The sequence below is a fragment of the Oncorhynchus gorbuscha genome, linkage group LG04, assembly GCF_021184085.1.
Source record: "Oncorhynchus gorbuscha isolate QuinsamMale2020 ecotype Even-year linkage group LG04, OgorEven_v1.0, whole genome shotgun sequence".
Taxonomy (NCBI): Eukaryota; Metazoa; Chordata; class Actinopteri; order Salmoniformes; family Salmonidae; genus Oncorhynchus; species Oncorhynchus gorbuscha.
Window position 1 is genome coordinate 76,130,045 of NC_060176.1, and position 12,032 is coordinate 76,142,076.

At 46.7% G+C, this 12,032-nt stretch overlaps 1 protein-coding gene across 2 annotated transcripts in view; it reads left to right on the top strand.

Moving 5' to 3' along the window:
* The window catches only part of unc5ca (unc-5 netrin receptor Ca), a 359,680-nt gene that overhangs the window by 206,194 nt on the left and 141,454 nt on the right, over nucleotides 1–12,032 (top strand). For both annotated transcript variants that reach the window (XM_046348101.1, XM_046348102.1), the window contains exon 4: nucleotides 1,238–1,341. In XM_046348101.1, the coding sequence (XP_046204057.1) occupies nucleotides 1,238–1,341 (104 nt within the window). The remainder of the gene's footprint in view (nucleotides 1–1,237; nucleotides 1,342–12,032) is intronic.

Below are 12,032 nucleotides of genomic sequence, written 5' to 3' on the forward strand. Positions count from 1 at the left end.
ACTGTAATAACCCCTGTATGAAAGTCCCAGCGCTGCCATTCCCTGTGGTGTCATTCTCATGCAGTCAAGCCCTCCACTCCACATGCTCCTAACACACATACTGTACAGAACAGCTAGGGAAGTAGGTGTGAGAATAGAGGTCCCAGTGGACAGGCATTAGAATCCAGTGGCTTCCTCTCCGCTACGAACCATCTCAGATCCCTGACAACTCCTGTGACTTGAGCTTTGCTCGGGGACTGTCCACTTGCCCTTGTAAATGCTGCATTTGCCCTCTCTTGTCCTCCCTCGTTCACACATCTCTCCTTCTCTCTCTGTCTCTCTGTCTCTGTCTCTGTCTCTGTCTCTCTCTCTCTCTCTCTCTCTCTCTCTCTCTCTCTCTCTCTCTCTCTCTCTCTCTCTCTCTCTCTCTCTCTCTCTCTCTCTCTCTCTCTCTCTCTCTCTCTCTCTCTCTCTCTCTCTTTCTCTCTCTCTGTCTCTCTGTCTCTCTGTATGCAGAGAGACAGCCATTGGGCTGATTTCACAAAGAGGGGATAGAAAACCACGAGGACCAGAAACCTAAAGCAGGGCTTAAATACACAATGAAAAGATGGTGTCTCCAAAATGGCTGGCCTACATGCGTCATTGTGTGCTTGTGAGATGAGTCACCTGACTGTGGTGGACTACTGATCATGCTAAACTCCGGACTGGATGAAATGTTCTCAATGAAATCGAGAAAACGTCTGTATTCTTTTTTTCATCCTCGGTGGAGGCATTCTATAATCTCTCAATATACCAAGGGGCCTTGAGATGCCGCAGATTAGATATTGGTGTTCAGGTAGTCTCGGCTATAGGATTTTCCAGCTGTATCTACATTCCTTGTCTGTGAATAGAGATATGTGCATGCTGAATTTAAATTCTGTGTCGAGATCCCTGCTTGGTTTACTGCTACAGCAGTTTTAGCTTCTTGTCGGGAGGAGTTCAGTTTTGTTGTCATTTCAGTAAATTGCAAAATGGATAATCCTAATAATCAAATCAAGGATTCAGTGGGAGAAACACGAGAGTTCTGAAGCTGAGACCAATAGGAAAGCATGAACAATACTACTGAACACGTACAATGGAGGGCGATTCATATTATGTACTTCTGAGATACATTTTTTCCATCAGCCTTCTTTTCATGGTCCTTCGAGCCAGATAGATTGGACCTGGAATTTGATCATGATTGCTCAATTAATGTTTTGTCTTTATTTCTCCACTCCAGATCTCAGGAAAACGTTTGACCAGGAGCCACTGGGGAAGGAGGTGTCACTGGAACAGGAAGTGCTTCTCCAGTGCCGCCCACCCGAGGGCATACCTGCTGCAGAGGTATTTATCAACTTCCTGTTTCCATCCTATTGGGACTCCACTGTAACATTACCTAACGTTGTAGTAACGTTCACTGTTTGGTGGGTTGGTCTCCTCTGCTGGTAGACATCAGTACTAAAGCGACAGAGATACTTTTTCATACAGATAAACTTGGACTGGATTGCACGCTACGTTACGTTCTACAGTATCTGGTCATCTCATCAAAGTTGTAATAATATTTTATCTCACATAAATACGAGAACGCTGCATTTTCTTACACTTTGGTGTTAGATAAGTGGACTTTGAACTGGGTTACACTTGTGAGAGTTTGAGAGCCTCCTCCTGCTGTGCTGAAGGACGTGTGGAGCTCTGGGACCAGGGCAGAGAAAGCGAGAGAGACAGAGACAGAGAGAAAAAGTTATCTCTGCCCCTGCTCTTTCTCTCTCTCTCTTCCTCCTTCACTCTGCACGGTTTATGACACAACAGTAACATTTTACAATCCACTCTCAGCACGCAATGCTCTCAGGCCTTATCCTGTTCACTTCTATACGGCCATAAGAGTCTTAGGAATTCTCCTGCAGGAAAAATCAAGACAATAAATTGGTCGATTGGTTCGTTCAATTGAACAGAGAGGCTTTAGGTGGTCTGGTCTCTGCACCAGTTTCATATTTTTTCCCCCTCCGTTTTTACCTCATGCATTTTTCATTCATTTTAGCTGTCATAATGGGATCACCCTGCAAAAAAAGGATTGATGTCTCTGCTCTTGAGGCTAATACGATTTATTGATCCTCTGTATTTAAGTCAAAATGCTATTGTCTCTCTTATTGGCTAGGCGGTGTGTTTGACCTGTGACCTCTGAACTCTGCCCTCTCCTTCTACTCAAAATTGATGGACAGGCCTGATGTTAAGTGTAATAACTTTTTTTAGGAGGTGCTAATATTAGTCGTGGTGGGTCAAGCCCGTGGACTCCTGTGAAAGTGTCGGGCTGCACCCCGAAACTTGAACCCTCGCAAATATGCCTATCAGCATTTCACGACATACAACCTTGCCACTTAAGTCATTTAGCAGACACTCTGATCCAGAGCCACTTACAGGACGTAATGAATGCATACATTCACTCATACAGGTCCCCAGCGGGAATCAAACCCACAAGCCTAGCATTGCAAGCACCATGCCCTACCAACTGAGCCACGGTGACTTAATAGACACGTGATCAGAGATCCGGGACTTGATGCTAAATGCAGTCCGAGACTTTGGCTGATGTCTGACTTAGCTCTGACTGACTTTGACGTTTGACGGTGTCCTAAAATGGACACCGTACTAGTGTGAGCTGTTAAGGGGTCAAGTTCAAAACCATTGAAGAAAAAGATGTGTGGGCCATAACAGTAGAACTCAATATCTTGTGAGTTTGACTGGTATTGCTCTGAATCGTTCTGTCAATATATCACTTCTGAATGGCAATTGGGAAAGAATTTCAGGGTAGTTTGAAAAGTACAGACTCTTTTTGGACTTTGTTGCTGATGAAAGGCATGGTTCAACAGAGATTTGTGGGAGGTTAATATACAGACACACAGGCAAGGGTGCTGGGACTAGACTCTAGACTTTAGACATTGCAGCACTGTTGATTGTGTCTCAAAACTTCTAATTGGTGGAAAGACTGGTGCTGACCTGGAAAGACCAATTCAAGTCAATAGATTTCACATTGATGGACTGGGCTGTGTCTGGGCTGGACTGGGCTGTGTCTGGGCTGGACTGGGCTGTGTCTGGACTGGGCTGTGTTTGGGCTGGGCTGTGTCTGGGCTGTGTCTGGGCTGGACTGTGTTTGGGCTGGACTGGGCTGTGTCTGGGCTGGACTGGGCTGTGTCTGGGCTGGACTGTGTCAGAGGTGGGCTGGGCTGTGTCTGGGCTGGGCTGGGCTGGGCTGTGCTGGGCTGTGTCTGGGCTGGGCTCTGTCTGGTCTGGGCTGTGTCTGGGCTGTGTCTGGGCTGGGCTGGGCTGTGCTGGGCTGTGTCTGGGCTGGGCTCTGTCTGGTCTGGGCTGTGTCTGGGCTGGGCTGTGTCTGGGCTGTGCTGTGTCTGGGCTGGGCTGTGCTGGGCTGTGCTGTGTCTGGGCTGTGCTGGGCTGTGCTGTGTCTGGGCTGTGTCGTGAGTGAAAGACACAGCTGCAGTGGAATAAAGACATCAGACAGTGATGACAGGACAGCTCTCTTCTCCGTGCCTGGAATGATCAGAAACCCTGTAGGACGGACCAGACCAGACCAGACCGGACCAAACCGGACCAGACCGGACCGGACCGGACCAGACCAGACTGCTGTACTGCAGCCTCACATCTTAGAGATATAGCACACTGGGTACACAGTGCAGCGACACATAAGCAACCTTGTTAAATGACAATCCAAGCTTGAATGCGCACACACATGTACACACACACACACACACACACACACACACACACACACACACACACACACACACACACACACACACACACACACACACACACACACACACACACACACACACACACACACACACACACACACACACACACACACACACACACACACACACACACACACTAAGAACAGTCATCTGCCTTCTCCAAGAAAGATTCTTGATGCCAGCCACTCTGAAGCAGATGACATTAGTCTGGTCATGTCAGAATGCATCAGTGATGTGGTATCTTCATACCCCCCCGGGGATCCCTCTGTACGCCTTGTGTCTGGCCGCGGGTCAGGAAAAGACGGGTCATGTTGTTGGCTAATGTATCAGAGGATCAAGGCTCACTGATGCCCTGCAGGCTCTTTCGATGAAGAGCCCTGACTGGACTGGACTCACTGGACGGCGCCACCGAAGTGGCAATTTAAATCCAGTCAAACTAGAGTGTAGAGTGCGGCTGATGTCCTGTACTAGCTGAGTAGTGAGTGCCTTGGTGAGGGAGTTGCGTCCATGTCATAGTTTACTGTAACTAGGTCAAATGATTGTTAGGGCAAGCTGGGATGGGGCGTATGTACTGTCACTGAGTTCATTTGGTTCTAGTGACATAGAGTATCAGGTAAGCACTCACATACTCTCTCCAAACTGTTGGCCGGGTGTAGACGTGAATACCGGCGAGGTCTTGCGGGGAGGTAGAAAATGTAGACCGGCTGGTGCCACGCCAGTGCCCAGAGTAATAGTAGTGTTGCCTTCCATGCGAAGCAGCATTGCAGCAGTTTGTGGTGTGAGGTAGCACTAAAAGCCCCAACCCCCCCTCCCCCCCTCACCTCTCTCTCCACCTAGCAGGGCCTTGTTGGCAGGCCCAGGTTCCAGGCGATGCCCTCCCTGCGGGGTCTGGCTGCAGGGGCCCCGGCCCTCCTCCAGTCAGTCTCCCTGATTAGTGGTTAGCATTGGCTCCGTGACAACACAAGCCTCTCACAGTCTGGAATGCACAGCGATAATGGCTCTGTCAGCAAACTTAACGCCAGAGCAGCCGAGCCGATGGCAAGTTTACAATGTCCCCACATCACACCACCAGCGCTCTCCTTTCTCAATCCTAATTACGCAAAACAAAAATCATTTACATTGCATATAAGAGTACAATTGGTAGCACATTGCTAAAAAAGCAGTGGCTAAGTTTTGTTCCTTGTAGAAAGTGTTTTTCCACGAGGTCCTTGGCTACAGGCCAAGGTTCAGTGTTTTTAGTTGTGTGCACAAAGGGTGCATCCTAAACAGTATACTATTTCTCTATGTAGTACACTGTGCACCAAACTCATTCATATAATGCACAGGGCCCAATATAATCCCCTGGAGATGCTGTAGTAAGCTGTGTGCTTTGGCTCGTTGGAGTGATTGTCAATGTTTTATCTGAAATCAAATCAAAGCTTTGTCAAAAAAACAAACAACAGTTGCTAACATTATTATCTGAGATTATCAAGCAATCTCTTTTATTCCCGACCTCCTATGCAACAGTAATTCACAAATGGCTCCACTAGACGGCAGCTCTGTCCAGGCAGAGCAACATTTTGATGTTAAATGTATTGCGATATCAGAGGTTGTTTTTGCAAAAGCATTTCGCATAATATGGGCGGCAGCGTAGCCTAGTGGTTAGAGCGTTGGACTAGTAACCGGAAGGTTGCGAGTTCAAATCCCCAAGCTGACAAGGTACAAATCTGTCGTTCTGCCCCTGAACAGGCAGTTAACCCACTGTTCCTAGGCCGTCATTGAAAATAAGAATTTGTTCTTAACTGACTTGCCTGGTTAAATAAAGATAAAATAAAAAAATATGCTTGTAAACCTAACTAGACAATATTATTTCCAGTATTATCCTAATTCTAGGCGGATGTCTAAATGACCCTGGCACGATCACGTATGGTGACACGTTATAATACCTTCCCTGGTGAAGATGCTCCTAGATGCTGATCTTGGGTCAGTTTGGCATTCCCCCCACTATTGATTAAGGTTAAGACTGGGGGAGGGGAAAGCTGTTCCTAGATCTGTGCCTAGGGGAAACTTCACCCCAGAGCACATTCAGTAACTGGTCATTCTGAATTAAAATGTGTTCTGAACTGAAAAGCTCCTCTGTTCCATTCTATCTCTCTCTGTTCCGTTCAGTGATTCTGTCTAGACTGGTAGATTGTAATCGTGCTCGCTGGACACTAACATGGCGCTAGCCAGTTTATGGCACTTATCTGATTCTAGAGATAGAGAGACAGCATTGCACACTCCAACAAAGAAACAAGCCCCAGACGTTTATTTTGGCCCGCACACATAGTAAAAAGGTTGTGCTTGTTTCTCTAGCCCTGGAAATGACTTAAAACAAAGATCTTCTTGACATGTCTCGTGGTTGAATAGTTTAAGGAAACTATCAATCAAATAATTCAACTGGAAGATTTTTATTCCATGGTTACGTTTGACCAAAGCTCATTAATCGCCAGTGTCTGATATGTGCATATCCCCTGGAGAGAAAGGGCAGGGTATAGGCAGAGCATTATATGGTGCTTTAATTGTGTTTGGTTTGAGAACTAAGCGTAATGTTTTCCTTCGTGGTGCAGAGGGTACATTCGTGAGTGGCTCCTTGAGCTAGAAGGGAGCAGGGATGGATAATGATAGAGTTTGGTTGGGCATCCCCCACATTGAGAACCTCCCCATTCATTACCTCTGGAAGAGCTGTGAAAGACTGCGATTCAAATGTACTAGTTACAAAATGTCTCCTGACGTTTTTATTTTCATGTTTCCTCTCTCTCACTGCCCCTCAAATCTTTGGACATTGTTCTTAGATAAAGATGGGGTGAGGGGTGACATAGTATTATGGACTACAGAGGAGCCCATTGCCACGGAAGCAGACTGAGGCAGTTACTCAGGGTTTCCGGGATCCTGCCAGGTTGTCATGGACGACAGGCAAAGGGGATGCCTAGTCAGTTGCACAACTGAATGCATTCAACTGCATTTAACCCAACCCCTCTGAATCAAGAGAGGTGTAGGGGGGCTGCCTTAATCGACATCCACGGTGCCCGGGGAGCAGTTGTTTTTGGGGGTTAACTGTCTTTAACTGACCTTTCGGTTACTGGCCCAACGCTCCGCTACCTGCCGCCCCATGGGACCACTATTGCATGGAGGAGGCAACCCTGCAAAGACAAAGGCCTGCATTAAATAACGCTATGCATTATAGAACAAACGATGTGCGTTTGTCCGAGAAACTATTTTCATAAGCTTCAAAAAACTCCTACATTTAATATATATATATATATATCATATTGCTAAGCAAATACAATACATATGGTTGTCATCAGAGAGTGAAAATACCATGGATTGTCACATGATATGCTCCATCAAAACCAAGTGGCTCGTCTTCAATGTTCCCTGTTCAGTATGTGTGTGTTAATCCATACACACAGTGAAAGCCTGAACTAAACAGAGAAGAGAATATCGCTATGGTTCATCCTGCTCATTTCAGTCAGCACGCTCTGGGGTGAAGTTTCCCCTAGGTACAGATCTAGGATCAGCTTCTCCTCCCCCAATCTGAACCTTAACCATTAGTGGGGATAATGTGAAACTGACCCAAGATCATTGTCAGTCAGCACTGCAGTGGGAGGTACCTCTCTAGTTCATTGTCTGGTAGTTAGTTCATTACACTGGCCAGGCCAGAGCTTGAGGAGCCCAGCAGATGTTTATATACTCAGAGAAGATGCTCCAGACCCCGTAAGCACAGAGGAAGCCATGGTGTTCATACCATCTGGCTGTCTATCTATCTGTTAGTCTGCTTTCCTAGCCTCTTACCCCCAAGTACAGACAGTCTGCGTCAACTCAACCATCTGTCTGTTAGTCTGCTTTCCGAGCCCCTTACCCCCAAGTACAGACAGTCTGCGTCAACTCAACCATCTGGCTGTCTATCTATCTGTTAGTCTGCTTTCCGAGCCCCTTACCCCCAAGTACAGACAGTCTGCGTCAACTCAACCATCTGGCTGTCTATCTATCTGTTAGTCTGCTTTCCGAGCCCCTTACCCCCAAGTACAGACAGTCTGCGTCAACTCAACCATCTGGCTGTCTATCTATCTGTTAGTCTGCTTTCCGAGCCCCTTACCCCCAAGTACAGACAGTCTGCGTCAACTCAACCATCTGGCTGTCTATCTATCTGTTAGTCTGCTTTCCTAGCCCCTTACCCCCAAGTACAGACAGTCTGCGTCAACTCAACCATCTGGCTGTCTATCTATCTGTTAGTCTGCTTTCCTAGCCCCTTACCCCCAAGTACAGACAGTCTGCGTCAACTCAACCATCTGGCTGTCTATCTATCTGTTAGTCTGCTTTCCGAGCCCCTTACCCCCAAGTACAGACAGTCTGCGTCAACTCAACCATCTGGCTGTCTATCTATCTGTTAGTCTGCTTTCCGAGCCCCTTACCCCCAAGTACAGACAGTCTGCGTCAACTCAACCATCTGGCTGTCTATCTATCTGTTAGTCTGCTTTCCGAGCCCCTTACCCCCAAGTACAGACAGTCTGCGTCAACTCAACCATCTGGCTGTCTATCTATCTGTTAGTCTGCTTTCCGAGCCCCTTACCCCCAAGTACAGACAGTCTGCGTCAACTCAACCATCTGGCTGTCTATCTATCTGTTAGTCTGCTTTCCGAGCCCCTTACCCCCAAGTACAGACAGTCTGCGTCAACTCAACCATCTGGCTGTCTATCTATCTGTTAGTCTGCTTTCCGAGCCCCTTACCCCCAAGTACAGACAGTCTGCGTCAACTCAACCATCTGGCTGTCTATCTATCTGTTAGTCTGCTTTCCGAGCCCCTTACCCCCAAGTACAGACAGTCTGCGTCAACTCAACCATCTGGCTGTCTGTCTATCTGTTAGTCTGCTTTCCGAGCCCCTTACCCCCAAGTACAGACAGTCTGCGTCGACTCAACCATCTGCCTGTGGGATTTCCAGCAGCACTGACATTTTTAATTAAGTCACTGAAAGGTTGAATAAAGTTGTTTCTCACACATAAATAAAGACCAGGCTTGGTCTGGCTGTCTGCAGAAGCCATCAGCACAGGATGTGTGTGATCCATCTTTATGTGTTGAAGGGGACTGGTGTGGTGTCTGTCCTGCGCTGATGGCATCTGCAGACAGATAGATAGACAGAGAGACAGGCAGATACATGGACAGATGGACAGATAGATAGGCAGACAGACAGGCAGGCAGACAGACAGGCAGATAAATGGACAGGCAGATAAATGGACAGATGGACAGATAGATAGGCAGACAGACAGGCAGGCAGATAAATGGACAGATGGACAGATAGATAGGCAGACAGACAGGCAGGCAGACAGACAGACAGGCAGATAAATGGACAGATAGATAGGCAGGCAGACAGACAGGCAGAAAACACCCTTCAACACATAAAGACCTTCCGAGATGGATCGCACACATACAAAAACATTCTCTCTGAATCCAACACGGCAACACTTCCTGAGCACATTCTCTCTGAATCCAACACGGCAACACTTCCTGAGCACATTCTCTCTGAATCCAACACGGCAACACTTCCTGAGCACATTCTCTCTGAATCCAACACGGCAACACTTCCTGAGCACATTCTCTCTGAATCCAACACGGCAACACATCCTGAGCACTTGAAACTCAAAGGGTCCTTGGTTCGATTGCCGCTGGGGTCACATATAAAATACAGTGAGCTCCAAAAGTATTGGGACAGTGATAAATTGTTTGTTGTTTTGGCTCTGTACTCCAGCACTTTGGATTTGAAATGATACAATGACTATGAGTTTAAAGTGAAGACTGTAAGGTTTCATTTCAGTCGCTTTGGATGACAGGGACCTGCTAAATAGCATACATTATTAGTATGACTTCCTAACCTGCCAAACAGGCAATATGAGTGTTGTATTGTGCTGACCAAGCCATGGAAAACATATGTTGTGGAGTTTTTTAACAGTTTAGTTTTCGAGAGTCAATTAAATAGTTAATGCTAATGCGGTGTCACCAGCTCCCTCTCTCGTAGCAAGTCAGCTGCAATATAGACACCTATTTTAATATCATTTCAAAGAGTACTTTCCACCTAATATGATACGCAAAATGTTGTTTTATCTGCAGTACTTCAGATATAATGGTGTGGTTATTAGCTGGCATTCAGTCGAATGCCTTCCCCCGGACCGAAAGGCTGAAGTGGAAGCACACAGCGGCCATTTCGTCCTGTTAGGTCCCTCGGTGAACACAGAAATGATCTCTCTCTCTCTCTCTCTCTCTCTCTCTCTCTCTCTCTCTCTCTCTCTCTCTCTCTCTCTCTCTCTCTCTCTCTCTCTCTCTTTGCTGCCCTCTCTCTCTTTCTCTCTCTCTCTCTCTCTCTCTCTCTCTCTCTCTCTCTCTCTCTCTCTCTCTCTCTCTCTCTCTCTCTCTCTCTCTCTCTCTCTCTCTCTCTCTCTCTCTCTCTCTCTCTCTCTCTCTCTCTCTCTCTCTCTCTCTCTCCCTCCCTCCCTCCCTCTGTCTTTGCTGCCCTCTCTCACTCTTTCTTCTCTCTCTCTCTCTATTTCTCTCACTGCCTCCCTCAGCCTCTGTTCCAGCAGCATGGTGCAGGACTGGAGAAGAATAGTGTTGGATGTTAAAGTACTTTAAGAGTATGTGAGTTCAGCAGTAAGCCAGTGTTCAATATGGAGAACCTCGCCATAAAAAAAATCATTCCCGCAGCGACCCCAAACCAGAGGGCTGGCCCTGAATGTCTCCACCTGTCAATCATCTCAACATTTGAGTGTGTTTGGATGTTCTCCCTCTCTTCCTCAATCCCTGCCTCTCTTCCTCCCTCCCTCCAGGCCAGTGATGACACGGTGGGGCGAGCCTAATGGATCCCCTCACAGTGAAGGGAAAGGGGGGTGCCTAGTCAGCTGTCGTCCACATGTAACCCGACCCCTCTGAACCAGAACTTTACCTGTGTTAGTATCAGTAGTTCTGCCTTGCTCTGGAGAAAGACAGTTATATTAACAGTTTTTCTCTTGTGACATAGCCTAATTTTGGCCAGCTAATGGCCAAACCACCAATCAAGCAACATTATGGACTAAACATTCAAATCCCGTTGCAGGATAATGCCTTGGGTCAGTTCGGTGAATAGCAGGATAATGCCTTGGACCAGTTAGATGAATTGCGGGATAATGCCTTGGACCAGTTAGATGAATAACAGGATAATGCCTTGGACCAGTTAGATGAATAACAGGATAATGCCTTGGACCAGTTAGGTGAATGAGACGATAATGTCTTGGGCCAGTTAGGTGAATAACAGGATAATGCTTTGGGCCAGTTAGGTGAATGAGACGATAATGCCTTAGACCAGTTAGGTGAATAACAGGATAATGCCTTGGACCAGTTAGGTGAATAACAGGATAATGCCTTGGGACCGTTAGGTGAATAACAGGATCATGCCTTGGACCAGTTAGGTGAATAACATGATAATGCCTTGGACCAGTTAGGTGAATAACAGGATAATGCCTTGGACCAGTTAGGTGAATAACAGGATAATGCCTTGGACCTATTGGTGAATAACAGGATCATGTCTTGGGCCAGTTAGGTGAATAACAGGATAATGCCTTGGACCAGTTAGATGAATGTAATGCCTTGGACCAGTTAGATGAATAACAGGATAATGCCTTGGATCAGCTAGATGAATAACAGGATCATGTCTTGGGCAAGTTAGGGGAATATTAATGTCTTGGGCCAGTTAGGTGAATAACAGGATAATGCCTTGGACCAGTTAGGTGAATAACAGGATAATGCCTTGGGCCAGTTAGGTGAATAACAGGATAATGCCTTGGACCAGTTAGGTGAATAACAGGATAATGCCTTGGACCTATTGGTGAATAACATGATGATATCTTGGGCCAGTTAGGTGAGTAACAGGATAATGTCTTGGGCCAGTTAGGTGAATGAGAGGATAATGTCTTGGGCCAGTTAGATGAATAGCAGGATAATGCCTTGGACCTATTGGTGAATAACAGGATAATGTCTTGGGCCAGTTAGGTGAATAACAGGATAATGCCTTGGACCTATTGGTGAATAACAGGATCATGTCTTGGGCCAGTTAGGTGAATAACAGGATAATGCCTTGGACCAGTTAGATGAATTGCAGGATAATGCCTTGGACCAGTTAGATGAATAACAGGATAATGCCTTGGATCAGCTAGATGAATAACAGGATCATGTCTTGGGCAAGTTAGGGGAATGAGAGGATAATGTCTTGGGCCAGTTAGGTGAAT